A 26,185-nucleotide genomic window follows, 5' to 3' on the forward strand; every position below is an offset into this window, starting at 1 on the left:
ACATATCCAAACAGACATCATGACCAGCAGCTTTACAGCTGTGGCTCCAGCAAACATCAGCTGATACTGGAAATTAATATTAAATAAATTCTAACAACAGCTGATCAAGCTTAAACGTGCTGCTGTTGTTTAGCGCGACATCTGCTGGTTTCCTCTTTCTGGCGCAAAGTGGGAGATAAACAAACAAGAGAGAAAAGCTGATCAGCTGATCATTGATCAGTTTCATGATTGAAGTAGCAACAGGAGAGAGAGGGGGAGAGAATGAGAGAAGAAGAGGCAGCTGTGCAGCATAAAGACAGAATAAATCCAGCTTTGTGTCTTTTTTCCATTCTAGCTAAAGTTCGGGACAAACTGCGTCTCTTCTCAGCTCAATACGAAACGCGTAATATTTTCTCTGAATGAGGGACCATTCCATTTTTAAGGAGCCGTTGGCAACTCTACTAACTAACCTTATGAATAAAATAAAGTTCACTATCAGTAACATCATAGCACCCACCCAGCTGTATAAAAACTCCGTCAAACTGGCTAGAACGCAGTATGAGTTATTGCAACTGACAGTAAAAAGTCAGCACAACAAAAATAAACTCCACCTAAACTTGGTTTATATCTGACCCAGATAGACTGCAGGTCATAACTTCTTACCTGAAGTTCAGTTCACCTGACACTCGGACTGGTGGCTGCCTCGGGGCTCTCCTCCTGCCTCACCTTTCCCTCATCCACCTGTTGCCTCTGTGGAAGCCCCGTCATAGCCACCACCAAACAACGGAGTTATTTCTACACATCGACCTGCATCTGGCCAATCCACCACCTCTCATTGTTCATGCCCTTACAAAAAATAAATAAAAAATAAGTCACCGGGCATATGCCCGGTATGCCCGATGGCCAGTCCAGCTATGTTAACCTGCAACCAAATCTGCAGCTCCATACAGCAATGTTACGACTTAGATGATATCTTATAACTCATAACTCTTATGTTAGCTGCCCTCAGTAGCCTACTGTCAGAAATATTCGACGGCTGCAATAATTCTTTAAGTGTTATTTTCTCCTTGGGATTCTAATTTCACCGAAGTTTACTAAACTCAACAAACTTAATATTACTTACCGGGACATTTATTCTGTCCTCATTTTCTTTCACCGAAAAATTGTTTCCTGCAGTGACGTCTTTCGTGCTTGGCTCTCCTACCTTTGCTAACGTGATGCACATAGCGCAGAAGCGATGCTGCATTCACTTACACTCGGATATCTGAGCGTCACCGTGAAAACATAATCGGACATTTGATATTTGATTGAATTGTATTGTTTTGCCTTTGGGGTGGCACCTGGGGTGGCCAGTCTGGTTTGGGGGGTGGCCTGTGCCCCCCCAGGCCACCCCGCTGGACACGCCATTGGTTAGCATTGATCGGGCTTTTCCAAATGTGCAAGCTGCCAATTCCATCTGCACTAATGCACGCTCATACCAACAAAGACGTGGGCTTCTGAGGGATTAACTTTTCCACACATTTGCAGCCTTAAATTTAATGAAAGACTGTTACTGATGAAAAAGAAAGCTGTTAAGTTTAACTCTGGTATTCATACATTCTACTGCAGTTTTTCCAGTGAGTCAGTGGCCTGTAAAAGACTTGTAAAAGTTTGACCGCATGCTTTATGCTCTGATTAAAACCTATCAGGCAATAACAGTATGACTCATTCCACCCGTCACCGTTGGTGACAAATAACAGTTGAAACGTTTTCATGAAGATGAATCAGTTGTAACAGTGGAAGATTATTTCAGTCGCCTGTGTAAGTTGTGTTGAAAACTGTCTGTATGTGAGTCACTCCACCATCTTTCTTTCCAGATTGTTCTCCCACAGCTACTGTTAATGTACAACTACCTCCCTCTCTTATTCTCCTCTCAGCTGGACCCGTCTGTACCTCCTCCACTGCTTCCTTCACGCCTCTACTGAACAAATTCCTCTTTATCCACACTTTCCTCTCCTCACTTCGGCGATGAGCATCTCTCACACCTGCCCTTTATCTCCCTCTCACTTCCCTGAGGTTGTTCTACAAGCACCGAGATGGAGTCACTGAGGAAGCTGCGTCCATCTGTATCTGGGTTACATAACTGCACACATGCACAAACACAAGAGACCAATTCAAAATGTCAAGTTTCTCTCAGTTGGTATAAATAGGGTTGTTTTGCCACTAGATGGATGTGATTGCATAATTGAATGTTTGAACTATGTGCAGGCCATTATATCTGTTGTTGTTTTTCTAGTCTGAACTTACAGACTTGTACAAATAACTATGTTTAATTTGTATTTTAGAAATCCGATTTTGCATGAATAGTTTTTCTGCAGTGCATAAAAAGAAGAAACACAGAGCAGAACTTCCATCACCAGGACATCGGGTCAGGCAAAACCTGAAGAAGCAGCTGATTGTGTTGCTGTTTGTTTGTCACAAAGATGACAGCCAATACATTCAAATGAATGCTATTATTTATATCTGCTTGATTATAATTAAACTCACAATTAAAATTGTGTTGGTTAATATTTGTTTTATCTTTAATGTGTTGTTTGAGTAATTTATGCAAGTTAAAATGACAATTCAAATCATTAACAGCCCTGGTATTGGTTAATAATTCATGAGTGTGAGCATGTGGCCTCTCCTGACACGAATACAACCTAAATCTGAAGAAACTCTGAAATAATTACCGCTGCAGTGATTAATTTCCAATTTCATTGTACTACTGTACTATGTATGACTGTGCAATGACAATAAAGAGTTATCTTATCTTATCTTAACAATCTTTAATTAAAACTGCCTAAGACAGACGTTTAATGTATGCCGTTTATCAGCTCTGTACCGGATCTGTTGCTGAGACATGGTGCTGTAGTGCAGGTTCAGTCTGGTGATGTGTCCGTCTGTCAACTCCTGGATAGAAGCCTTTTCTCCAGAGGTCTGCTGCAGGTGTGGGTCCACAGCCTGGACCTGGTCCCTGTCTTCAGATGGCAGCCACAGGACCTACAGCCACACATAACACAGTGAGCAAACAACACCAGGAAAAATTAACAATAGGAAAAATAAATGCACTGATTGTGTTTGCAGAACGGCACTAGACTGAAACCAAAAATATCCCCATTAAACCAATTTAACGTTATCTTTAAATCAAAGTGCAGATACATTAATCCTGATCAGTTACCTGCGAGGAGTTGATGTGGGCCTGTACCACCTGTAGAGTGGTGTTGATGTATGACAGACTGTATGGGTGTCCAAGCGGTGGCCTGCGCAGGTCGAACAGTACGAGTCTACCACTTTGGGCTGCTACCTCCAGGAACTGGACCAGTGAGGGAATAGACTGGTTCTGGGCCTGGGAGCGGTCTGCCGCAGAGAGGGATGACACGGTGCCAAACGGATCCCTCTGCAAGTGAGAAGCAGAGTGATGGTGAGAGGAAAAAAATCAGGTTGAATTTCACCTGCTCTTAACTTAGAGGGACATTTTCTGTCTTTTTCTTTGGCTTAGTTGTTTATCTATCAGTCACTGCCAGCAGGAACTCAAACAACATTTGTGAATTCTAAATATCTGTAGGAATGTGTTTCTTCAGTAGTTTCTGTACAGATGATGCATTTCTAAGCCAACAACATGCTGCTGTTGCTCTGTGTTGAGCTGCGTGCGTGCTGGTCATACCGATAAGAACCAATCACCAGCGTTCAACTGCTGCAGCTCGGTCCAAGTGAACATGGAGGCGTCGAGGTGTGTCCTGTTTGGGAAAACCTCCGCGATGTTAGTGGTCCTCTTCAGGGTGGAGTCGTGCATCAGGAAGGGAACACCATCAAAACTACAGACAGAAAGAAATATTCAGTGAGTCACAACACGAGGATTCAAGAAGGAAAAGTAGGACTCCAAGATGAAGGGTGAGTGATACAAGGGAAGAGGAAGCGAAGAGGCAGTAAGGATGACCAGATTCACTGGTCAGCACTGATAATATGACTTCATAACAACAATATGTAGATTTATGATACAAACTGAACCCCAGAATCTGCCCTGCAGACTCTCAGTAAGTTGCACTTATTGAGCTTCAATCCTCTTTCACAAATCTGTTGATGTGGCTGAAGGAATAAAAAAAAAAAATAAAAAAAAGAAATCGCTGCACTCCTACCAGAAAGCTCACCTTATGAAAGACATTATATAGTGTAGTTACACAACAGGAGCCCAGTATCATGCACAACATAGAAATACAACTCATTCTTATGAAAGCACCACCAGACTCAACAGCACTGGATTAAGCTAACCCGCTGATGTTGAGCCATGCAGCTGATCCTCCTGTTTTCAGGTTGTAAAATGGCGCTAAACGTTTGGTTGTAGGCTCACGGGAGTGCTCACCGCTAATTGGATTAGCATGGCAGTAATCACCTCAGCAATGAGAGAAGCGTGCTAGCATCTGATCTGTGTAATTCAAGAGACTCGGCTGTAGTTCACTGATCACCTGATCTGATTGATCTGATCATTTTACCATTAAAGAAACGCCCAGAGGTAACAGTCAGTGTCAAAGGATGCACCGATTGCAGTCATGAGTTTTTGTAATCCTGTAATGTGAGGCTGGCTTTAGATGAGCAATCTTTTCGTGCCATCTGCAGTCTGGATTTTAAGTTACATGCCAGGTTCCAAACTTTCACACTTTTGGTGTGAGACACACTTATTCACTGATTCTTCCTATTGTCAGCAAACAAATAACCCACCAAATAAGCCTCTGAGATAAATAAAGCATATGCCAGCATATATGACTGGTGAGAACACATCCTGTCAGAGGTTATAGGTGGATGCTGAGGTAGCAGTAGTACTGACATATTAGAGTGAAAGATGGGAAATTTTCAGCTTAACCCTCCTGTTATGTTGCGGGTCAGATTGACCCAGAACAGAAGAGATGTCACATGTCATCTGCATCATTACAGAAAACGAAAAAAATCAAAATTATAAAAGAAAATTGTAAAATAATCAATGCCAGTGTTTCTGACACTTTTGGATGAGTAAATTTGCCCCGGGTCAAATTAACCCAGGAGCATAATCGGTGTTCCTGGAAACCAACATAACAGGAGGGTTAAGAAAGAAAGACTGCTACGCTTGTTATGGGCATACAATACGACGCAGCTCAAGTGGTGCATCTGAACTAGCTTGAACCAGCAGTTATCCTGAGCACCATCAGACCTGCTGGGACATTTTACTTTAAGTAACTCTGTAACACTGAGACTGGTCCTTGTAACCAGGAAGTCAAGTTTATAATGAATTTTGTAGATTAAATTCAAGATCTATCTGTTTTTACAGCAGTGACATTACTGTGTGCAATTCACATGCTCCATAAATAAAAGAGTGAGATAAAAAAAATCAGTAGGATGACACACCTGATGGTGACATCAGTCTCCAGTCCTTCTCCTCCAGCTTCCACTGCCTTCTCAAAAGACATCACAGTGTTCTCCGGAGCGAGCTACAGAAAAACAAGCAACAATTTCAGAAGGGATTGTTGGAATGGAATTCCATGCTATGCTTTATATTAACTAAAATGCCATATAACCATAAAGTGCCGTATTAAGTCGACACGGCCCTGAAAATAAAGGCATTAGACTACGTGTCCTTGGGGGTAGAAAGCTGTAGACTCTTGCTCACGCTTGCCTGGGAGAAAGTAGATAAGAGGGGACCATCTTCTAGTGGAAAGTTACTGAAACACTTGTTTAGACTAGAGAGGGACCAGCAGATTGATTGTTTGATTGTAACTGATTGTTTATTCCGAGATGAAAAACTCAAAGGGGATATTGCACTGTTTTATGATGCATGATACTACTGATTTATAAGAAATACTGTTTGCAGAGAATCATGGCCTTATTTGTCTGATTAGAAAGAACAAAACATACTGCACAGGAAGCCGAGGTCATAACTTAGGCTTAGTCTGGAAGGGGGCCGAAGCTATAAGAATGTGAGAAACAGTCAGACACTTCGAGATTTTGCCGGACACCCTCCTGTGCAAATCTCCCATCCGGACGTTTATGCCTAAAGGGTTGTATGGTATAAAGAGATTGTTGATTGAGCATTAAACACCAAGTGTTGTTCTTTCAGCCCAAAGATCAAAGAATTGGGGTATTTAACAGGATCCAACCATCGCCCTGATCAGACATATTCTAACAGGATTGCACACAGGATGCTGCAGAAGCAAAATCAGTTTCCAAAACGTCAATCTGGATATCAGCCTGTTTTCTTTTCCTCATTACATCATGAGCTTTAGAGTATCTGCTGAGCTACTGGGCACAACTTAATATAAGCTGTTTATATTTATTTCTGATCTACAACAAGCAGCACAACTGTTAGAACTGTCACAGCTGACATTAACTTAGATGGAAACCTACTTCCACGACAGAGTTTACCTCCTATGATGTTAATAAGCTCAGACGCATGTTGAATAACAAATATCCACTTTCCCTGCTGCCACCTGCATGAACATTACAGCCAACAGGTGGATTTTCCCGTTTCACAGCTAGCCAAACAACGAGGAAACACTGACTGTTTAGGAGACACAGAGTGAAAGTGGACAGTACATCTTTGTTTTCTTAACATGAAACTCTTTGCTGTAGCCAGGGGGAGCACCAAAGTGACCCTCTTAGACTTGTTAGTTTTAATCTTGTTTTCCACTGAGGTTCACTGGTTTTCTAATATAATGTAAGTCTATGAGCCGCTATGTTACATCTATGCAAGTTTGTGACAGCAGGGCTTCATGGTGCAAATTAATCTTTGTACACGTGGTGTTTAATGTCCACTTTAACTCCAAGTGGAAATTTTTTTAATGACTTTATTTTAGGGCAAAGTCAAAAAACTGTTTGGCAGTTTATTTTTTAAATCCCCCATAAGTAGGATGGCAAAGGGTCCAATTTGTCCCAGTGGATGGAAATGCAAGGTGTGAAACTGCAGCGTGGATCATTGTTTTCTATTTTTACATAACTGCACTGCGATTCTTGATGTGATGATGTCAGCGTTATGATGCGTACATTACCCAAAGGGAGGCTAATCCACAATCACACAAGTTAAAATATTTTGCAAACTTACTTTAGGAATAAACAAAATCAGATCAGATGATAATGGTTTAATTCAGCCTCACCATTGGAGCTCCTCTGTGCCCAATGAGAGTAGGGGCAGGTCCCAGAGTTCCCGCCTCTTTGATGCAGGGCGAGTACATTCCCAGAGGAACCAAGTAGAGCGAGAACAGCACGGACAGAAAGAGTCCCAGGACGGCCACCTGACGGACTAAATGCCACAAAAATAAATAAACGGTCATGAAACAGGAGCGTACTACTGCATACTACTGTCCAAATATTCTGCACATAAAATACACGCATTCTGCTGTAATTTGTGCAATTCACATGTAAACAAATCCTAATACTAACAAGCATAAAACTTCACAGTTACAGGAGTGCTATGCAGTAGAAACTGGAACTTAATCAGGATAATATGGAGTAAATCTTTCTTGATAGGATCAACATAGTGCTTAACAACAGCAGCCATATGGGCAACACAGGGAAGTCTGGACAGAGAGCAAATACAAAGACCTGAATTGTAGCCTCTTAAATACAGATAATAATAATAAGACTATTCTATGAGTTTTTATAGTAACTTCATGCAAGACTGTGTATAGTTTAAACTTTACAACAGGCAGAATAGCCTTTTTTAATTGTCTTCCCTGATGAATAAAAGATATCTTACCCCACTCATCACCCCACCCTCTGAATCCACCCCGAACACCATGTTACCCCAGAATTCGTCTGTTCGACACAGAAAGCTGACAAATAAAGCACCAGAGGTCAGCAGGACTAAGATTTTAATGAGGGGTAAGTTGCCTCCAACTAGGCTGAAACAAATCACGTCTTCACTAATAAACGAGGCTCTGAGTTTGTTTCATTTAGAGAAACTCTGCAGGCAGCACCGGTTTATTCTGTGCAGGTCAAATTAAAAGGTGAGACCAGAATAAGGACTATTTAGACGGTTGCAGCAAAAACAATAAATCTGTAACTGTGTGAGGACTGCCTGTATTTAATATATCAATTTATTAGTATCAAGAATATCACTTATTATTGAGTCAGGTTAACAAGGGAAAGAAAATATTTAAAAAAAATCTTTGGTTATACATTACTGTGCACAAATCTTGAGTGACCCCACATTTCTTTATAATTTGCTAGGAAGATGGAAATGAGTGCAGCCATACATGTACACAGCAGAGTTTGCACGATTCTAAGAAGCTTCAATATTTGGTATGGCTGCCTTTATAAAGCCCGAGCCCACTCTGGTAGCTTTCTTCTAGTTTGTTTAAGTAGTTTTCAGAGACTTCAGGAGACTTGGCTCAACTGAAGAACAAATGCATCTCTCTGTGTCAAGTCTCTGATGGGTTTTTTTCCCCATTTCTTCATCTGCTGTTGATAGTTTTTAAGCTTTAAAGACCTACCACCTCTTTTGCCCTCCATTTGTCAAGTGTCCTCAACCATACCGAGCTATGCTACATTTTCAGCTAATGCCTCTTTGCCACACCGTGTTGCCGTGTGCATGTTTTTTGTACATTAAACTAAAAAAAAGGGAACATGTTGTGTTTTTTGTGACCCACCGCTAATAAGAAAGTGCCTAAAAATTCAATTTAAAATGTGATCTTTCTAAGTTGTCAGTTATGTGTTGATACCACACTGGGTCACAGTGTAAGTATTGCATCAAATTAGTAAAATATATAATTAAAATGTTGCACAAAATCCTCACACCAGTGCTGCTACTCCATGTCTTTCATTAGAGCATCAAAAAGCAGAACAAAGGTTTGGCATTTTGCACAGGAACAGGATTAATGCCCCGAGCAAGACAGCGTTGGCAAGCCCTGCTGTGGCCTCTATGTGTATATATATCTATGCACGAGAGCTATGACTACTGCTGAGTCATTTGACCAAGGAAGGAAGGCCAATTTTACACTTCCCTGCTACAGATAAAAGCCAGATTTAAGTGGGACTTTTTGTGGTCATTGTGGCATTAATAGAGAGAGAAATTCTGCCCTTTTGGGAAATGTCAACAGGTGCTCCTTTGTCAGCCTCCCACTAAAGAGTCTCAGCATGACTAAGCACAGACACTCCTACTGCTGCCCCGTCTGTCTCCTCTTTGAACAACCTGCCCAAAACCCATCAGAAACCATCAGCTACTGTTACAAACATCATCAAAATAGAGGACAGACATTTTGCTTTTCTTTCACAGGAATCCTTACCAATGTTTAAACCAATCCTAAATTAAATAAAGTCATAGATTTAATCGAGTATAATAAACGCACATAGCTTCAAAGTCTGGATTATTTTCTAATGACCAACAGGAGGCAATGACTATGGGACATCCAGTTTCCTGATAAGTTGTTGGGCTTAATCGCTAGTTGGAAATTATTACGTATGGCACATGGCTCATTTTACAGGTTTTAATAGCTTTAATAGTTCTCCCAGTATCCAGTTTAACTTTGTCCAGATGTTTATCTCAAAACATTAAAGAGGACTAAGCCATATTACACAATCTGCTTCTGCTAGCACAGACCCCTGACACGAGTCTGCATCCTTCTGCCCGCTAAATCACCATAGCAACAAGAGAAAGTACCAACAGAGAGAAGAGAGAGAGAAGAGACATGGAGGTCAAAGCCATTCAGCAGAGAGGAAAGGACATGACACAAGACAGAAAGCAACCTGAAGACAGGTTAAAAGAAACAGATGGCAGCTAAAGGGGCAGAGCTGGCAGGGCACGAGATCAGAATGACCTCGAGACCAATAAAAACAGACTCAGTTTGTAGGAAAATTACTCAAATAAAAACCCTTTTGTGCCTAACGGTGGCTGGAGGGAGATCTACAGGTTGATAAGCTTTGACAGAAAAGGAAGGATTTGCTCAGGAGTACAACTTTTGCAGCCAAAAAGCCAATAAAGAAATTCCCTAAGATCCTTCAGCCTATTTTCTCTTTCAGTTACTGTACTGATAGGCTGCATATACCTATTTCTATTCTTCTCTCTTTCCCAACTATCTGATACTCTGGCTTTTAAAAGAGAACAGGTTCTAAACTGAGACAAAAACGTGCTTTTTGTTCCCTTTATTATAATAAAACATAAAAACATAGTTTTTTTTAAAGGGTGTAGTTCTGGTGTAGCATTATCAAATATTTAACTACTTTTCATGTGATTTTGATTCACGAGTTCTTCCATGTAGATCTACATACAAGATATGATTAAAAACCTATAAAATCAAGCATATAAAAGCTGAATCAGATGCTTAAGAAAGGTTCAGTGTTGCAAATGCACAATCACTCACAGTATGAAAGACGTGGACAAAGACATCACCCAGGTTCTGTTTTAAAGCATCGACCTGAGTGTTTGCACTGTCCTCATGTTGGTGTTTAAAAATCAGATATGACGAGGGAATGTTGTGTCTTTCAGTTGTGGGTAACAGACATGCTGTCCATAATACAAATAGAAAAGTTCAGCAAAGACTCAAAAGATTCTCTTCTGAGTGTCTGGAAACCCTTCTTGGAACACTTTGCGAGGACTAAACTGGACCCAGATTTGTAAACTCTCATCAACTCCAGCTTTTGGTGCTCTATCCTGTGGTGTTCTGTGAAGTGCATGTTTGCTTGAATTAATTGTTTTTTCTGGAACACATCTGAGACGGTCTGTTTTTGTTTGTTTTGGGATTTGTGTTGGTTTATATTTTGAAAATGTGAAATAAAATAATAACAAAAAAAATCAAATATGATAAACTTCAGCAGATCAGACTGAGAAACTGAAGACATTGCAAGCTCCAGGAATGAGTCATTAGTCAGTAACTCAAGTGATGAATGAATAAATTACTAAATTAACTTCATGCTTTATTCAGTTTGACCTGAAACTTTGTAAAGTAACGAACACCCGAAGTCTTTTCACAACCAGAGGAGTCGCCCCCTGCTGGCCATTAAAAGATGGCAGATTTGAGACATTTCCATTTTGTCTTCACCCTAAGACGGTTGAACCCATGTTTTACACCGTCTATGCCCCACCCGACTTTCAGTGTTATTTTTAAAGTGCAAAACATCCCTTACCTTTCTTGTTCATGCGAAAGAAATGTAATGCTATTGGCCAGGAAAGAATCGCCATCAATGACACTGCAGCCACATGTAGGTAAGGTGCTGTGACCTAAATATAAAAAGAAAGCGACAGCACGTAATAAACATAACTGTACAAATCTCTCTGCTAATATTTATGACTACAATAATAACTGTACAATGTTTAATAAACTGTGGTTAATTATTTGAAAAAAACAAAACCAAACAACGAATCACTCCTTGCTGTGATTGGCTGGTGTGGCTCACCTGCAGAGAGAGGAGGAGAGTCTTCCATTCTTTGCTCCAGAGGTCAGAGAGGATGGCGGTGGCTGTGACGGAGAACGCCAGCGTCACCACAATACCAGACTGACAAAGAGAGGAAGACGAGAAAATACAACGTATGTGAGTGCACACCAACGGAGACCTGAAAAACCAACACTTCATGCTCTTTTACATTTCTGTATTTATACCTTGTGGCTCCAGTGAAGGTACAACCTCTGGCCCTCAGAAAGCAAACACACCGCCAGCACCTAAACAACAGGTGCAGAACAGGCTTAGAGTGTCAGACATTAATATTCTTAATATCCAATATCTATTAATATTAGCGTTTTATAAAGCTGATTAAAGCAACCATCTGTTAAACCTTTAACTTCAAGAACTTTAAAAAAAAATAAAAATAAAAATTTATTTTGTCCTGATTTTTTCTTATTATTAAATTTCTTTCATGTGTCCAATAAAAACAGTCAAATCTCTACGGATTTGATCAAAGCCAATCTTCAAAGCAGAAAGTCAACTGTTAATACAGATTTTTCTTTCACATGTTTTATATAAAAGTCTTACATAAGTTTGTCACTCTAGAGAAGAAGACAAGCTCCTAAATGTCAAACGACCTGCTGATGGAGCCCGAGGCACAGTGCACACTTGTGTCTAATAAAACGCTTTGAAGAACTCCAGTTAAAGTGAAAAAAAAACAAACAAGTAATCTGTGATGTTTCAATGCTTTGCTGTTATTGCATAACTGCAGGAGGGCACAGGTTGGTAACAGGAGAGCAAACAAACAGTCAAGTAGGTCCCAATAAGGTGTTGCTGAAAACTTGCTGAACTTTAATAAGAACATTGTTGTAGCTGTAATACAAAGGCTTTCTTGGCAGCTCCAGGGAATTAAAGTGGCAACCACTATTTTCTTTCTTTCTTTTTTTAATTGGTTTTCTATTACATTTCCAGGTTCCAGACGGGTTGAAATCTGAAATCGGTGTTCATACCAATAGCAGAGCGATGTATGTGAAGAGAGCCGCAGCAACAATCAGCAGGACCAGAGACCAGGGGAACCAGAACCCAAGATTCCCAAAGTTAAACCTGAAGATACAAAAGGACAGAAACAAAACTGTAGCAGCAGCTTCATGTCTGTTTAAAGTGTGCTTCATGGTGTGTTTGGTCAGTTTAATCCACACCAACTCTGAACAAAACATCAAACAGTCATCAACTGTGGACATTTATACCTGTGGACAAAAACTGCAACATTTCCTGGAGACAGTTGTCATGAATCTGTAAGTGATGTGTTTTATGCATATTTTGTGTGTGGAGCACATGTTTAACCAGATAAAGCTGGAACAGAAAAGCTCTTTAAAAGCAGCAACAGTTGTATTTTTTACTTAAACAATGTTTTCTTTGAGTCCTAACCAGCTAGGTTTTGTTACAAAAAAAATAACCAGTTAATGTAGTATTGTGTTGCATTTTTCAATACAAGTTCAAAGTGTGAAAATCAGTGACGATTGAATGAACTCCCAAGATGTGTGTCTTGCTCATGAATCAGTGCATATGAGTGTACTTAGACTTATGAACAAATGTTGTGGGAGATTCAAATGCTTTATGACAGTTACAGCTGCTCAAGTTGTCTTTTTCTGACTCTGAAAAACGTTTCACTGACGATTGATTTTCAACTTTATTTCCTCCAAACAGCTCTACTCTTATGGCTACATCCCAACTCCATCACATAAAACAATGGATGCACTAAAAATTACAACAAACACTTGATGAGCGGTTGTGAAACTGAAGCGTACAATGCAACCCAGAAATGGAGACGTCTTCAAAGTAAAAGTTGCATCTTTTGTGACATTTTTCTTTCAGCAATAAGGGACAACTTTTACTTTGAAGGCAAACATTCTCAGTTACTAGTTTGCATTTTCTCTACTGCTTGAGTGTTTGCAGACATGTCATCTGTGTTTTTAATGCAAACTATGGGCAAAAGTGACAATCTTCTAGCGACCAAAGACATTGCAAAGGTTTTTGGTCCAGAACCTTGTTTGGGACTGATTTCACCCAGCAACAGCCAGCAACCTTCAGCAACCATTTGCCAATCAGTTGGAAAATAGAGAGTAAAGGTTTCCTCTCCAGACATATGTGCCAGAGGCAAAACATTAATGTGTGAGCACTTGTCAGTGTTTGTCAGTGTGCTCAGTACGAACCAGTCAAAGTCATTGTAGTCGTTCTGGGCTTCACTCCAGAAATAGAGGAACACAAAACTCAGGAAAAAGGTGAGGATCAGGAGACCAAAGCTGCCACACTCCACCTGTAAAACACACACAGAAGTTCAATCAAACAGCCCATTTCTACTCCACAAAAGAAAAAAATCAAATATATTTGTATCATACTCCGCTAGCTCCTGGTGAAGATGTTAAACAGTTTAAAGGCGAACTTGTTTTCTCGGGGTAAAAAAGGTTTACATTCATATTTGGAGCACAAACTCCCTGATGCTGAGGACGTATTTTATTACCAGGTGCAAATAGAACCACTAAATATTAAAACCAGCTGACAGAGCGTATGCACATACTGATATTTTTTCATAGAAAAAGCAGTCAGAGTCAGCAGGCCAGACTGAGGAGAACCGGCTGGGTAATCAATACTCTTTGCACAATCAGCAAACTAACCAACAATCTGCTTGTTGCAGACGGTGTGTGTGTGTGTGTGTGTGTGTGTGTGTGTGTGTGTGTGTGTGTGTGTGTGTGTGTGTACCTTGCTGCAGCAGCACTCTCCCGGCTGTGCCCGGGCTCTTTGGTATCGTCTCCATTGGCAGCCGTAGAGGCCAGCCAGGCAGGAGACAAATGGCTGGTGTTCATACCTGATACAGATACAAAAACACTCAGGATGACACTTTCCTAAATACAGCATTCAACATATTAAATACATGTTATGAATGAACTGTAGTCCTACAATTTTATTACAAATAAGCTTTGAGCAACACACTTTACTGTCATTTCTGAAAAGTGTTAAACTGGACATTTGTGTTTTTTCTGTCATGTACTATTACTGGGGTGAATCTTCATATAGAACATGGACAAAGCCTATGGGCAGGTAACCTCTGCTATCCAAAGGAACAGGCTTCAGACTGGTCTCTTTGGCCCCCCACCCCAAATCTTGGCCTTCCACCCACCTACTGTTCAAACCTGTGTTTGCCGGAAGGGACAGAAGAGAGTCAGGAAGGACAAGACAGGAGCTAAAAGGGCTCGTCTTTGAAGCATCGAGGCCCAGAAGGTTTGTTTTCAAATGTTTAAAAAAAAAAGGGATCATGCACAGTAAGGGTCAATGTATAAATGTGCCAGATTTAGCTTTACATCTGCAACCCCTGACAAGTCGATGGCCCTTACAGCATAAAGAGTAAAAGAAAACTAAAAACACAAGAGCATCGACTCAAAAAAGAAAAACCAGAAAAGAAAAGCACATAAACGTGAGGATGTACACAGTATTTCAAATCGTGACAGCATGTTTAATGATCCTGTGACCACTGTGTTATACTGTGTCCAACTGATATGATGAAAAAGCATTATTTTAATCTAGGATTCATACAAAGGTACTCCAACATGAAAATACTGAGCTGGAAATGAGCAAAGAATAGTGCAGGGTGTGAAATAATCTAATCAAAATAATGTTGAGTGAAAACCCAGATTCACTAACATCTAAAATTAATAAATCTTTGCATGACAATGTGCTGGTTGCTCGAGATTTTACTGAAATCAACGAACTGCCAGCAACAAACATTTCCTACAGTAAACACACAGGAAAATAGCACAGTTTAGATGATGCATTCAGGTTATCTTGGTACATAAATAAGCTGTGTGACTCATCCTGTACAGATGGTCATACTTTAGATCGAACAGTCCTCCATGAAAACAGTGTAAAGCTCATCGTGTACAGACAGGATGTTTGAAAAGTTATTTTCTGATACTTTAAAACAAATTAAGTTCAGCCCCGAGGAACCAATGACAATTAAAATGGTCTAAATTCTAGATTTGAAATCAGGGTGTATTTTGTTTTATTGAATGCCTCTTTGTACCAGTGTGTAAAAATAATTCAGGACACTCCATTCAAGCTACTTTAGGCTAACCCTGTCTGCTGTTTACATTTTCTGGATGTGTTTTATTTTTAACTTTGCAGGCTCTGTTAAACCCTCATAAAAAGTGCAGCTGTAACAAAATCTGCTGCTGAGGTTGCCTTGCCTCTCTTTCTTCATCTCTAAACTGCTCAGCTTTAGCTGTCTCTCTGATGTACTCTAATGTTATCCTGGTCACTCCCAATGAAAATCTTAACATATTCAGCCTCTCCAGGGCTTGCAAAATCGCTAGCCCCGGGACGTCGGGCTGGTGATTTTGCGAGCCCTGCTCTCCACTTCCTGTCTTTTTGTCAGTCCCAAACATCATAGCAAGTCTCACTACCATCTTGTAAACCTTCCCATTCACACTTGCTGATATTCCTGTGTCAAAAATTGCCTCTAACATGTGTCCCCACCATGTCTCCACCCTGCCTGTTCACCTTACTTGTTTACTGTCAGTTGCTCTGCATGGTTGACCCAAGCTATTTAAACTCATCTTCCTTCACCATCTCTGCTCCTCGCATCTTCACTTTTCCATCTGTCTCCTTCTCATTTAAACATCTTCTGCCCAGCGTCTCTCCTGTGCACACCTCCACCTCTCCAGGCTCTCTTCCACCTGATCTCTGCAAACATCATATTTCAGAGACCTGACCTCATCAGTCAGCCTGTCCTGTCACCACTGTCCTCATACATGTCCTGCATCACCATCACACACTTCTCTGCCCTAACTTTTTCCATGACTTCCTCATGAAGTACCACAGTTCACCTCTTGGCTTCCATTATATGCTTTCTCTAAATCCACCGGACCTTGGTAAATAATGATTAGAAGCTATATTAACTTACAATGTTTCCTTCAAGATCAAGGAAAGATGACTAAGAAAAAAAAGAGGTTAGAGGCCATTTTTTGGACTATTCAACTACAGTCTGTATGTACCACAGTGAGTGTAATGGTGATGGTGTTTTGTACCTTTGCAGCAGCTGCCGCCGCACCACCTTTAGCTTCCCCAGCTTCAGTCTGGTCACGGGCATACAGTCAGCCCCAGCCCAGCATCACAGGGAGAGACAGAAAAGGAGAGAAGACATGTAGGACAGCGAGAGGGGAAAAGCTGGATTTTTGGCCACCAAACTCTTTACCTAAGGGGGAGAAAAGAAATCTTAAAATGTATTCACAGGAAGAGTAGACTCAGCAAGACAGCATGTGAGTGTCCTGGTTTCATTACTGTGGCCTGCTTAAAGTAACCCAGAAGATGCAGATCAGCTCACAGAAATACACACTGACCTGTATTTGATCTACAGCTCAAACATGTGATTTATGATAATCAAATGTCCTACATGCTCATCTAATCTATCACGCCACATCTGGAGCAGAACGACTGAACTACACCCACAGAAGAAGAACAAGTCTCTCTCTCTCCATCTACCCCTAAAGACAGAGTAATGGCAGCAATTTTTCAGGGGGATTGGAGTAGCATCGCTGTAAAGCTGCACCTCGTTCACAGTCACGAGCTGTGAGTAGCAACTGAAAAGAATGAAGTGACAGAGTTTCCTCAGCCTTAACATATAAACACAAGAATGGACTCACTTCACACTGCAAGCTGTTATTTCACATGACATTACTTCAAGTTACTGGAAGTTGCTTCCTGCATCACTTCTGTGTGGACAGCCCTCCACAGATAGCTGAGGAGTTTGGAGATGAGACATTGCTCCTTCATCTCAAATAGAGCCAGGTGAGGTGGTTCATATGTCTTATAAGGGTGATTCTTGACACCTGCCTTTGGAGGTTTTCTGGGCACCCAAAAAGTTGCAGGAAACCCGATGTAAACCTCGTTCAATAGATTAAATATGGCATTGAAGTGCAGCTGGGATTTCCCAGAAGAAAATGTTTTGTGGTGAAGGACATCTAGAAAATCCCATTTCACCTGGTGATACTGCAGCCCTAATGTGGACATAATTGATGGATTTATTTAAAAATTAGATGTGTTCCTGGATCTGATAAGACAGCTTCTTCCACAAGAATGAAAACAGTAGCTCAAGGAATTTACAACCAGGTTTGAAATTCCTGATGTGCAATTCATTTCAGCCAAAACTATTCTGCTCTATACCACACAGTAATGTGCAGTAAGCACTGAGCACCCTTCATTTCTTTACATTTTGCTTGCAAAATGGAAATAGGTGAAATAAGATGACAGTACTTTATTAAAACGTGCTAACATAAGCAATATATTTTATACTACATGCATCCCCATCTTAAAATGTGCACAGTTCAGTGTGTTGTTTGTCATTTCCATTTTAATTTTTGTGACTGAAGTCTGTTACTAGACGACCAGCAAACTAATCGCACAGCTCCCATGGCAACTGTGACATCAGATATTATTACTGCAGTGAAGAGGATGATGGAAGGTGGGGCAAACAAGAAAGAGTGATAAAGGGGAGAGTGAGGAAATGACAGGGTGAAAGTGTGAGAGGGAAACCACGATTAGGCGTCATCAAAGCTGTTATGTACAGAACATAAAAGCACACAGAGTCCTCTGTCCCACACTCAGTGAATTGTGCAGTTCACAGTGAGCACATAGTACATTCAGAGAGACGCGGAATATAAAAACAGGAAATGTAAATATCTGGCGAGGGAGTCAGCACCCACATGCTGTCATTCAAGCAAAACCTGAGATACTGAATGTGTTGTGCTGGAATTGCCCACCCCTGGCCTAGAACAACTAAATGGTTTTGGCCATTATTCATCAACTGTCCGGGGAGCACATGTTTTATGACTCATTCATTTATAAGTGTGGTTGCCTTAACTGGGAGGTTTGTGCCAACACAGGAAATCCATGCAACACGTGTACATGGATCAAACATGTATGTGTGGAACTGCAGAAATTTAGACATCACTTTCAAATGACCCTTTTTGTACCATCTTTTATTATTTTTAGTTTAGTTGTTTTAAAGTGTGGTAAATGGGCTGGTTCTTATATAGCGCTTTCCTACTCTACTTGAGCACTCACAGTGCTTTATATCATTTCACACCCATTCATACAAGCACTTTTTTCTTTGCTTTTTTTACTTAAGTGCTTTCTATCTAACATTGACACACATTCATACTCTGACGGACGTATCGGAGGACAACTTGGGGTTTGTAACTTGCTCAAGAATATTTGACATGCAGACTGAAGCAGCCAGGGATCAGACCTCCAACCTTCTGAGTAACCAATGACTTGTGAGCTTTGTGTCACAGCCAATGGGAGTAATAATAAAAAGTATAAATAAATAAACAACTAATCGTCTACAGGCACCGCAATGGATTCACACCAGCAGCTGTTTATCTGGACCGGCTTACTGCTAACAGTTAAATTGCAGAAGGATTAATTGGTATTTTAGTCCACAGACTGTCTCCCTTCACTCTGCAGACAGCTCTGTTTCTATAGGCTTACATAACTAAACCATTGTTGTCTAAAGTTACTCTCAACCCACAGCCTGTCAGAAAGTTTTAACACCCGATAAAAGTGTTTTTTTCTTCTGTCTGTTGCTGGGTTTAGGACCTAAAGTGCGTCAGATGTGAGGCAGGTTGTGACGTGAAGAGAGCACTACCTGAGCTCCTGAGGTAAAAAGTAGGGTGCACTTGTTAAATTTAGGAGGATAAATTCGCTGCCCAACGAGTGAGGACGCACAAAAGTGGATCACGGGAAAATGTGCTGCTGAGGTTTTTCAATCTTTATGTCAACCTCTCCTTCCTTGGCTCTCTTTCTTTGTCTTGACACAGTTTTCCTTCCACATTCTCCCCCATCACCTATCCATCTGTCAGTTCCTCTTTGTCTCAGTGCAGATTTTGGATTGTGGCCAGTGCCTTAGCTGCAGGACATCCAACTGCACGCATGGACAGCACTTTATTTGGCCACAGGCAAAAAAAACTTCAGCTGAGGTCACCTCACCTGCCCACACACTTTTCTATTTATATTTATGCACACTATATCAACAACGACACTACAGCACCAACTTTTTACTTTCAGGTGTTGTAAAAAACTGTGTTTGTCAGTAAGGCTGTAGTTTGATGTGTAAAGACAGGTAAGTCAGATAAAGTTCTTAGAGCTGTGCGTTTTGTTTCACAACGACGCTCTCGTTTCGTTATTTAGTCCTGCAGCTCTTTACTTTTCTCGCTCCTTAAACATCCCAGATCACTCTGTCACACTATGGTATGTCTGAATTATTTCCTTGTTAACTTATTTTAAATCTTATTTAACATGGAAGATTTAGAAGTTTAGCATAGTTTCCATAACATTTGACTATAACCTTCTATAGTTTCACATTTATCATCCTTGCAGACAACCAACACTGCCTTTTTTGGTCAAAATGAGAGAAAACAGAAGGAGGGTGTTTCTGTCTGCCATTTTCATTTTAAATGTCAGCCTAATGCACCTGGTCACGGTCACGTCGAACCCTGAAACAGCTGTAATCACTGAACTGCTGCAGCGCCACAGGAACAACACAACGCAGGTAAAGAGTCTGTGTTTGACACAGCTTCAGACATGCAGCACTGCTCTGATCCCAGTGACAGCAGGAAAGGTGGGAACCTCACCATATGTGCTGCTGTCTGAAGGGGACTGAGCGTCTCTAAACAACAGTTTTTAACTAAGACGCTCCGACACAAGTTACACACCTAAAACCCGTCAGCACAGTTCTGTACAGCAAAGAAATGTGGTTTCTATTTTGTTGATATGGTTGATGTTGTGATGCCTTTCGAATGCCTTGTCAGGCTTCATTTTAGATCTAATGTTCAGGCATTAAAGCGTGAACAAAGGGGTTAATACTCTACCCTACACACACTTAGTACATATTAAGTGATGATGTATTAATCCTGCTTCAGGTTGGATGAGGCTCTTGTTTTTTTATCTTGTCATGAGCTCCTACCAAAACGAGTTAGTGGCCATTCTCAGTCGCAGATCTGTAAGTTTTTAAAACACGAGGTGTACACTACAGCCAGAAGGCTCACTGGATCCCAGATATCAAATATTCGTAAGCCTAAGAATTCAATCCCTCTCAGGCTGATTGAAATTTCAGTGTGGGTATTAATCTTTATGGATGCCTGGACGGTAAATTTTACTGTAACACCTGTTAGAACAGCTACACTACATTTTATTGGAGCTGAAAAAGCCTGGACCATTTTTACCTCTCAGCGGTGCCTCATGTTTGCTTGGCTTTAGAAAATGAAACCGCATTCAGACCTGGAAATAAATAAAGCTGGGCATACACTGTGAGAGTTTGGGCCCATTTTGAGACGATTTTCCAGTCATGTGACCATTTTGGGGATCGGCCCGAGTTTCGCCTTAATCGTGTGTTGTGCATCGTGTAGTATACATGGGGTAATGAGAAGCGATTAACACCTCACGACCAGCTCCCAATCAGCAATCGTATGGTGACAAGAAAATCAAACCTGTTTGAAATCCTGGTCGCCCCTCGTGAGGGTATCGCACTGTGGAAGCAGTGCCACGGGCCGATTTAACGCAACCTTTCACACTGCGCATACGCAAACACAGAAATGGAAGTGAAAAAGACGGAGCAGCACGCCATTTCAGCATGTGTGCAGTTGTGTATAAATGCACAATGTGAGCACTCAAGTCACATCAGAGCATCGGGCCGTATAGTGTGAGAACATGCATCGTGACCTACAAACTTCTAACCCCTGCCATTCAGTCGTACAGTTTGAGCTGGAGCTGAATAACGCGACTGAACCCGCCCCCCCCAAAAAATGCATAGTGTGTGCCCAGGTTAATGATGTTAATGATGGAGAAATGCTTTAACGTTAAGGATGAAGATGGCTTAGGATCTGATGTGGATGTTATAATAATACAGTTTAAGCAGCAGGTGTTTAACAGCAGGCCTTAGACCAAATCAGCAGCAATGAACTGCAGAAAACCAGTGAATGGAGAAGAAATTCTGGTGCGCATTTTTCACTATAGCCTAAATTTTTACACCTAATGGTTTTCCAATTAGCTGGAAAACCTAGAACACATCATCTTTTGAAAGTGACCATAACGTATACAAATCACATTCAATCGACACACATTTTGTTACTACAGAGAACCTTTGCAAAGCACCACCAGTAGAAACTATACGTCATCATCAACATTGCACATCATTAAATAAGGACTTATTAATTATATATAAACCTTGCAGTTACAGCAGATCCTACTGACCCAGAAAAACATCAGGAAGCATTCTTATGATTTACACGAGTGTTCCAGTTTTCAAAACATAAAAAAAAAAAAAAAAAAAAAAAAAAAAAAAAACTTTGCTCCAGTTTCCCAAAAGGACAAATCATTGAAAGAGTTTAGCAAACAAGGTCGGCCTTCTCCTCTGCTGAGACAAAAGGCCTGATATTTAGGGCAAACACAAAGGACAAAGTTATCACTCAAGGACCTTCTTACTTGTACTTAGACTTCTAACAATTGCTCTCATGTTGTACACAAGAGTCTAAATTTATCTAAAGTGTGATCAATAAGAAATTTACTCTGTGGATAGTATGCTGCTAAAATAATTTAACATGCGTATTTAAATGTTTTGCAGCTGTGTGTAGATTTACTATGACACCAGGACATTTATGAGAGTCACAGCTTTGTTTTCCATTAGAGATCTCTTTACTTACAGCTTCATTAGTATTGGCATTATGCTGACACACAGTCATTGTGTCATACTGATTGTTTTGTTGTTTCCAGCTGCTGAGTGCAGAGTATTTACCTCTGAGGTGTTCCAAAAAAACTGATACTGACCATAGAAAAATAATCAGTGATTGTAGGAGTTTACCCCATAAAATGATGATAACATGAATATCTATGAATATCAAGCTTGCCACATGTTTCTGACCATTTTTGCCACATGCAAATGTAGGCATCATAACTTGCAAACAGTCATTAAGTGCCAACTTTTTTCCACATATCAATTGTGTCAAATGTGCTCCAGTGCTAATACATGTGGGTCTGTATAATTTTCTCAGCAATCCTGCAAACCTTAGTCCTGGCAGGTTTGCGTCCTTGTGTCTCTTTTTAGTTTCTTCAAAATTTAAAGATACATTTTAATGTTAAAGCAACTCTCCTGCTCAGACGGTTCCCTGAGCATCTCTATAACAGCTATGTGAGAAAAATTTGGGTACCCAAGAATAATTTAGCATTTAAGTAGCATCTTTGACACCAAAGCAGGTTTGCTAGAGTGGAGTGCATATATCGGTTAATCTCAAGATCATGTGGGGAACTGAGGTTGCTGGAAAAAGAAGAGGTTAGTAATCTGTTGTATTTCACTTTGCTGCTTGCCGTCAATACATCTGACCAGATTTTTGGCTGCTCCCAAAAATTACACTATTACCTCTGGTAACACTGGAAATATGTAGCCTATTCACAGGAGGCATGCTCTAACAGATGAGGATGAATGCAGTGAAACCAGTGAGACAGATTTACTGCTTAGCCATGATGTTTGGATTTCCTTTCCAGTGCCAAACGTAATTTAATGCAGCGACTTGAGCCATGTGTCTTTGACTGGAGGTGCCACAGGTGGGGAAAATGGTTAATGAGGACAAATCATAACCTGCCTGGGGCACCAAAACACTGAGGAATATATTGTGTGAGCTGAATCAAAAATGAAACGATTATAAACTAACCTGATATATTATTTAAAAAGCATGCATTGCATTACTGAGAACAAAGAGTTATTAGATAAAAACACAACATGGATCTTCTGTTTAATCTGAAGTGTCCTCTAAACCAGTTAATGCTTGTTGCTCCTGTAAACAAACAACTGTGATTTCAGGGCGTTAATATGCATCAGGCTAAACTTCAGTGGTCCCTTTAGGGAATATTAGAAGTGGAAATGTAAAGCAGGTCAGCTGAGATTATCAGAAAACCACAGAACCACTTTTATTAATAAAACAGCTGCTTTACTGAAGTCAATATTGTTGGGATTTTTCCTGCATAGAAAATATTTTGACGTGAAAATCACCAATGTGGTTCATTTTCTGTAAACCCAGTTTTGTTTACTATATAGCCAGAAATACCAGGAAGATATAAACACCTCTGTTAAGTGTGATTGCCCGGGATCATTGTGTTAACTAAATGCAAACCAACCAATCGTGCTTTGGAGTGCATGAACCTCCTGTAGGTTGATTTGAAGTTTAGTTTTCAGGAAGAGGCGATTGCATACAAAGTCTATGCAACGAGGTGGCTGTCACGCTCTGTGACTTTGTTGTTTTGATGCCTTACGTTATATCATTCAGAGCTTTTGTGTATTTTGGTATTATTGTTGAGAATCATATGTTCTAATGAGTTTTATGTATTTTTATGTTTTTAGAGACTTTGGTTTTATTTACTGTTTACTGAAGAGTGTTAGATTGATTTGGATTGCTTTTCATTTACATTAAATGAATGTAAATGGGGCGATCGGGGCTCAAGAGTTGAGAGTTCGTCTTGTAATCGGAAGGTTGCCGGTTCGAGCACCGGCTCCCACAGTCTCGGTCGTTGTGTCCTCGGGCAAGACACTTCACCCGTTGCCTACTGGTGGTGGTCAGAGGGCCCGGTGGCACCAGTGTCCGGCAGCCTCGCCTCTGTCAGTGCGCCCCAGGGTGGCTGTGGCTACAATGTAGCTGCCATCACCAGTGTGTGAATGGGTGGATGACTGGATATGTAAAGCGCTTTGGGGTCCTTAGGGACCAAGTAAAGCTATACAAATACAGGCCATTTACCATTTTACATTATTATTTCTGTATTCTGATGTTTTATTTTTCTAGAATTCTAGTTTTTGGTTAGTGTTTATGGATTTTATTTATATTTGATTCTCTGAATTTTCTTTGTATTTGGTTGAGTATCCTTAACAAAACAGGGCGCCACAGGGAGAAACACACAGCATGAGGGAGATCATGACACTGACACAGAAACACAGGGCTTAAATACACTGGGAAATAACAAGGGGAATGAGACACAGAAGGAGAGCACAGCTGGGGGAAATCAGAACTGACGAGACAAGGAAGCAAAGTAGGATACACTCACATGAGACACAGACCTTCAAAGTAAAACAGGAAGTAGCACAGACGCAGACTTGACTAGGGGAGACAGAGCAACTAAGAAACAGAACAACAACAAAGAGACACAGAGGGCAGCTACTAAATACTCAGAAAACTAAACAGAATACAAGAAAGCCAAACCAAGACGCTAGACTATAGAATAAACTGGGGCAACAAAGAACTAAGAGCATAATACAAAAACTCAGACACAAGAAACTCAAAACACTGGGTCACCGGCCCAGGACCGTGACAATTTCCTGCACCCCTGTTACTTTAGTTCCTGTTTTATTTGGTCTCTTGTGCTTTTCTATTAATTTTAGTTCCCAGAAGTTAATGTATTATTAGTTTGAGCTGTGTTCTCCTGTGTGCGACCTTTTGATTACCTTGTGTTTGTGTATTTACAGCCATGTTCTTCCCTTTAGTCTTTGTCAAAGTTTGTTTGTCTTCTTGTGTGCTCTCTGCCTGAAATGTATTTAGCTGCCTTCTTCTATGAACTTTTGTATTCTTGCAAGTAAAGGCTGTGTATTTACTTTTGGAACCTGCGTTTCCGGGCAGCACGGTGGCACGGTGGTTAGCACTGTTGCCGCACAGCAAGAAGGTCCTGAGTTCAATTCCAACATCAGGCCGGGGTCTTTCTGTGTGGAGTTTGCATGTTCTCCCCGTGCTTGCGTGGGTTCTCTCCGGGTACTCCGGCTTCCTCCCACCGTCCAAAGACATGCAGCTTGTGGGGATAGGTTAATTGGATAATCCAAATTGTCACTAGGTGTGAATGTGCGAATGAATGTGAGTGCAAATGGTTGTCTGTCCCTGTGTGTTGGCCCTGCGACAGACTGGCGACCTGTCCAGGGTGTACCCCGCCTCTCGCCCTATGACAGCTGGGATAGGCTCCAGCGCCCCCGCGACCCTGAAAAGGACAAGCGGAAGCGAATGGATGGATGGATGACCTGCGTTTCCATTCCGGTCATGCAAACTCAGATACCGAAGTGACAACACGAAATGTGTTTTTGCACGAGTTGAAGTTTTGTCAGACTATATTTGGATTTTTTATTTGTTACTTTAGTTACAAAAGCTGGGATTTTTGTGATGCTGCTGACCATCGGAAATGGAAGACAAGCTTAGTGATTCTCTTCAAAGGCAGTGGGAAAAATTGCAAAACGTCATAATGGCTTCTGAAAATGTTATTGTAACATTTCTGTTTGTCGTCCTCGTCTTGTTTGCAGATAGGGGCACATATTTGTGGGTTTTCAGTGCAGCTGTATTCGTGTGAGTAATGTAACATGAAACTAATTATTAGCCAGGTCAAACTCCTGTTTTCTCAGACAGGTTTCATTAGACAAACCTCGCTTTCTCCTGGCTAATGTCAGATTACCCACAAACACTGACAAATATCTTGGTACCATATGTAGCATCTGGCTGTCCAAACAGCTGTGCTGGGGGCTAGTCATTTGTTAACGTAGTGATTTGTAGACTTCATTTCTACGCTAACAACTTTACTCACTGAGCTAAAGCATTCACATGCAGGCATAAGGAAATACAATTTAAGTTTCTGACATATAAATCAGTTGACAGCTGCTAGAGACACCCAAGAGACTAAATGTTTAAACTACTGCCATTAGTTCAAATATTGGCAATAAAAGAATATTTAATAGATTTAAAAAAAAAGTGTTTCACAAAAGACAAACAAGGAAATCGTG

General features: G+C 40.8%; 1 protein-coding gene across 1 annotated transcript in view; it reads right to left on the reverse strand.

Moving 5' to 3' along the window:
* The window catches only part of LOC308400898 (glycerophosphodiester phosphodiesterase domain-containing protein 5-like), a 45,415-nt gene that overhangs the window by 13,153 nt on the left and 6,077 nt on the right, over window positions 1-26,185 (reverse strand). Inside the window, exons 2-13 of the mRNA XM_080888930.1 lie at window positions 16,422-16,588; window positions 14,101-14,206; window positions 13,554-13,657; window positions 12,351-12,444; window positions 11,559-11,618; window positions 11,356-11,454; window positions 11,086-11,179; window positions 7,119-7,264; window positions 5,377-5,459; window positions 3,665-3,815; window positions 3,179-3,397; window positions 2,843-3,000 (exon numbers count right to left, since the gene is read on the reverse strand). Coding sequence (XP_080745056.1) covers window positions 2,843-3,000; window positions 3,179-3,397; window positions 3,665-3,815; window positions 5,377-5,459; window positions 7,119-7,264; window positions 11,086-11,179; window positions 11,356-11,454; window positions 11,559-11,618; window positions 12,351-12,444; window positions 13,554-13,657; window positions 14,101-14,206; window positions 16,422-16,483 — 1,376 coding nt within the window. The 5' untranslated portion in view covers window positions 16,484-16,588. The remainder of the gene's footprint in view (window positions 1-2,842; window positions 3,001-3,178; window positions 3,398-3,664; window positions 3,816-5,376; window positions 5,460-7,118; window positions 7,265-11,085; window positions 11,180-11,355; window positions 11,455-11,558; window positions 11,619-12,350; window positions 12,445-13,553; window positions 13,658-14,100; window positions 14,207-16,421; window positions 16,589-26,185) is intronic.

Source organism: Rhamphochromis sp. 'chilingali' (genome assembly GCF_963969265.1).
Source record: "Rhamphochromis sp. 'chilingali' genome assembly, chromosome: 8".
In the NCBI taxonomy this organism is placed as follows: Eukaryota; Metazoa; Chordata; class Actinopteri; order Cichliformes; family Cichlidae; genus Rhamphochromis; species Rhamphochromis sp. 'chilingali'.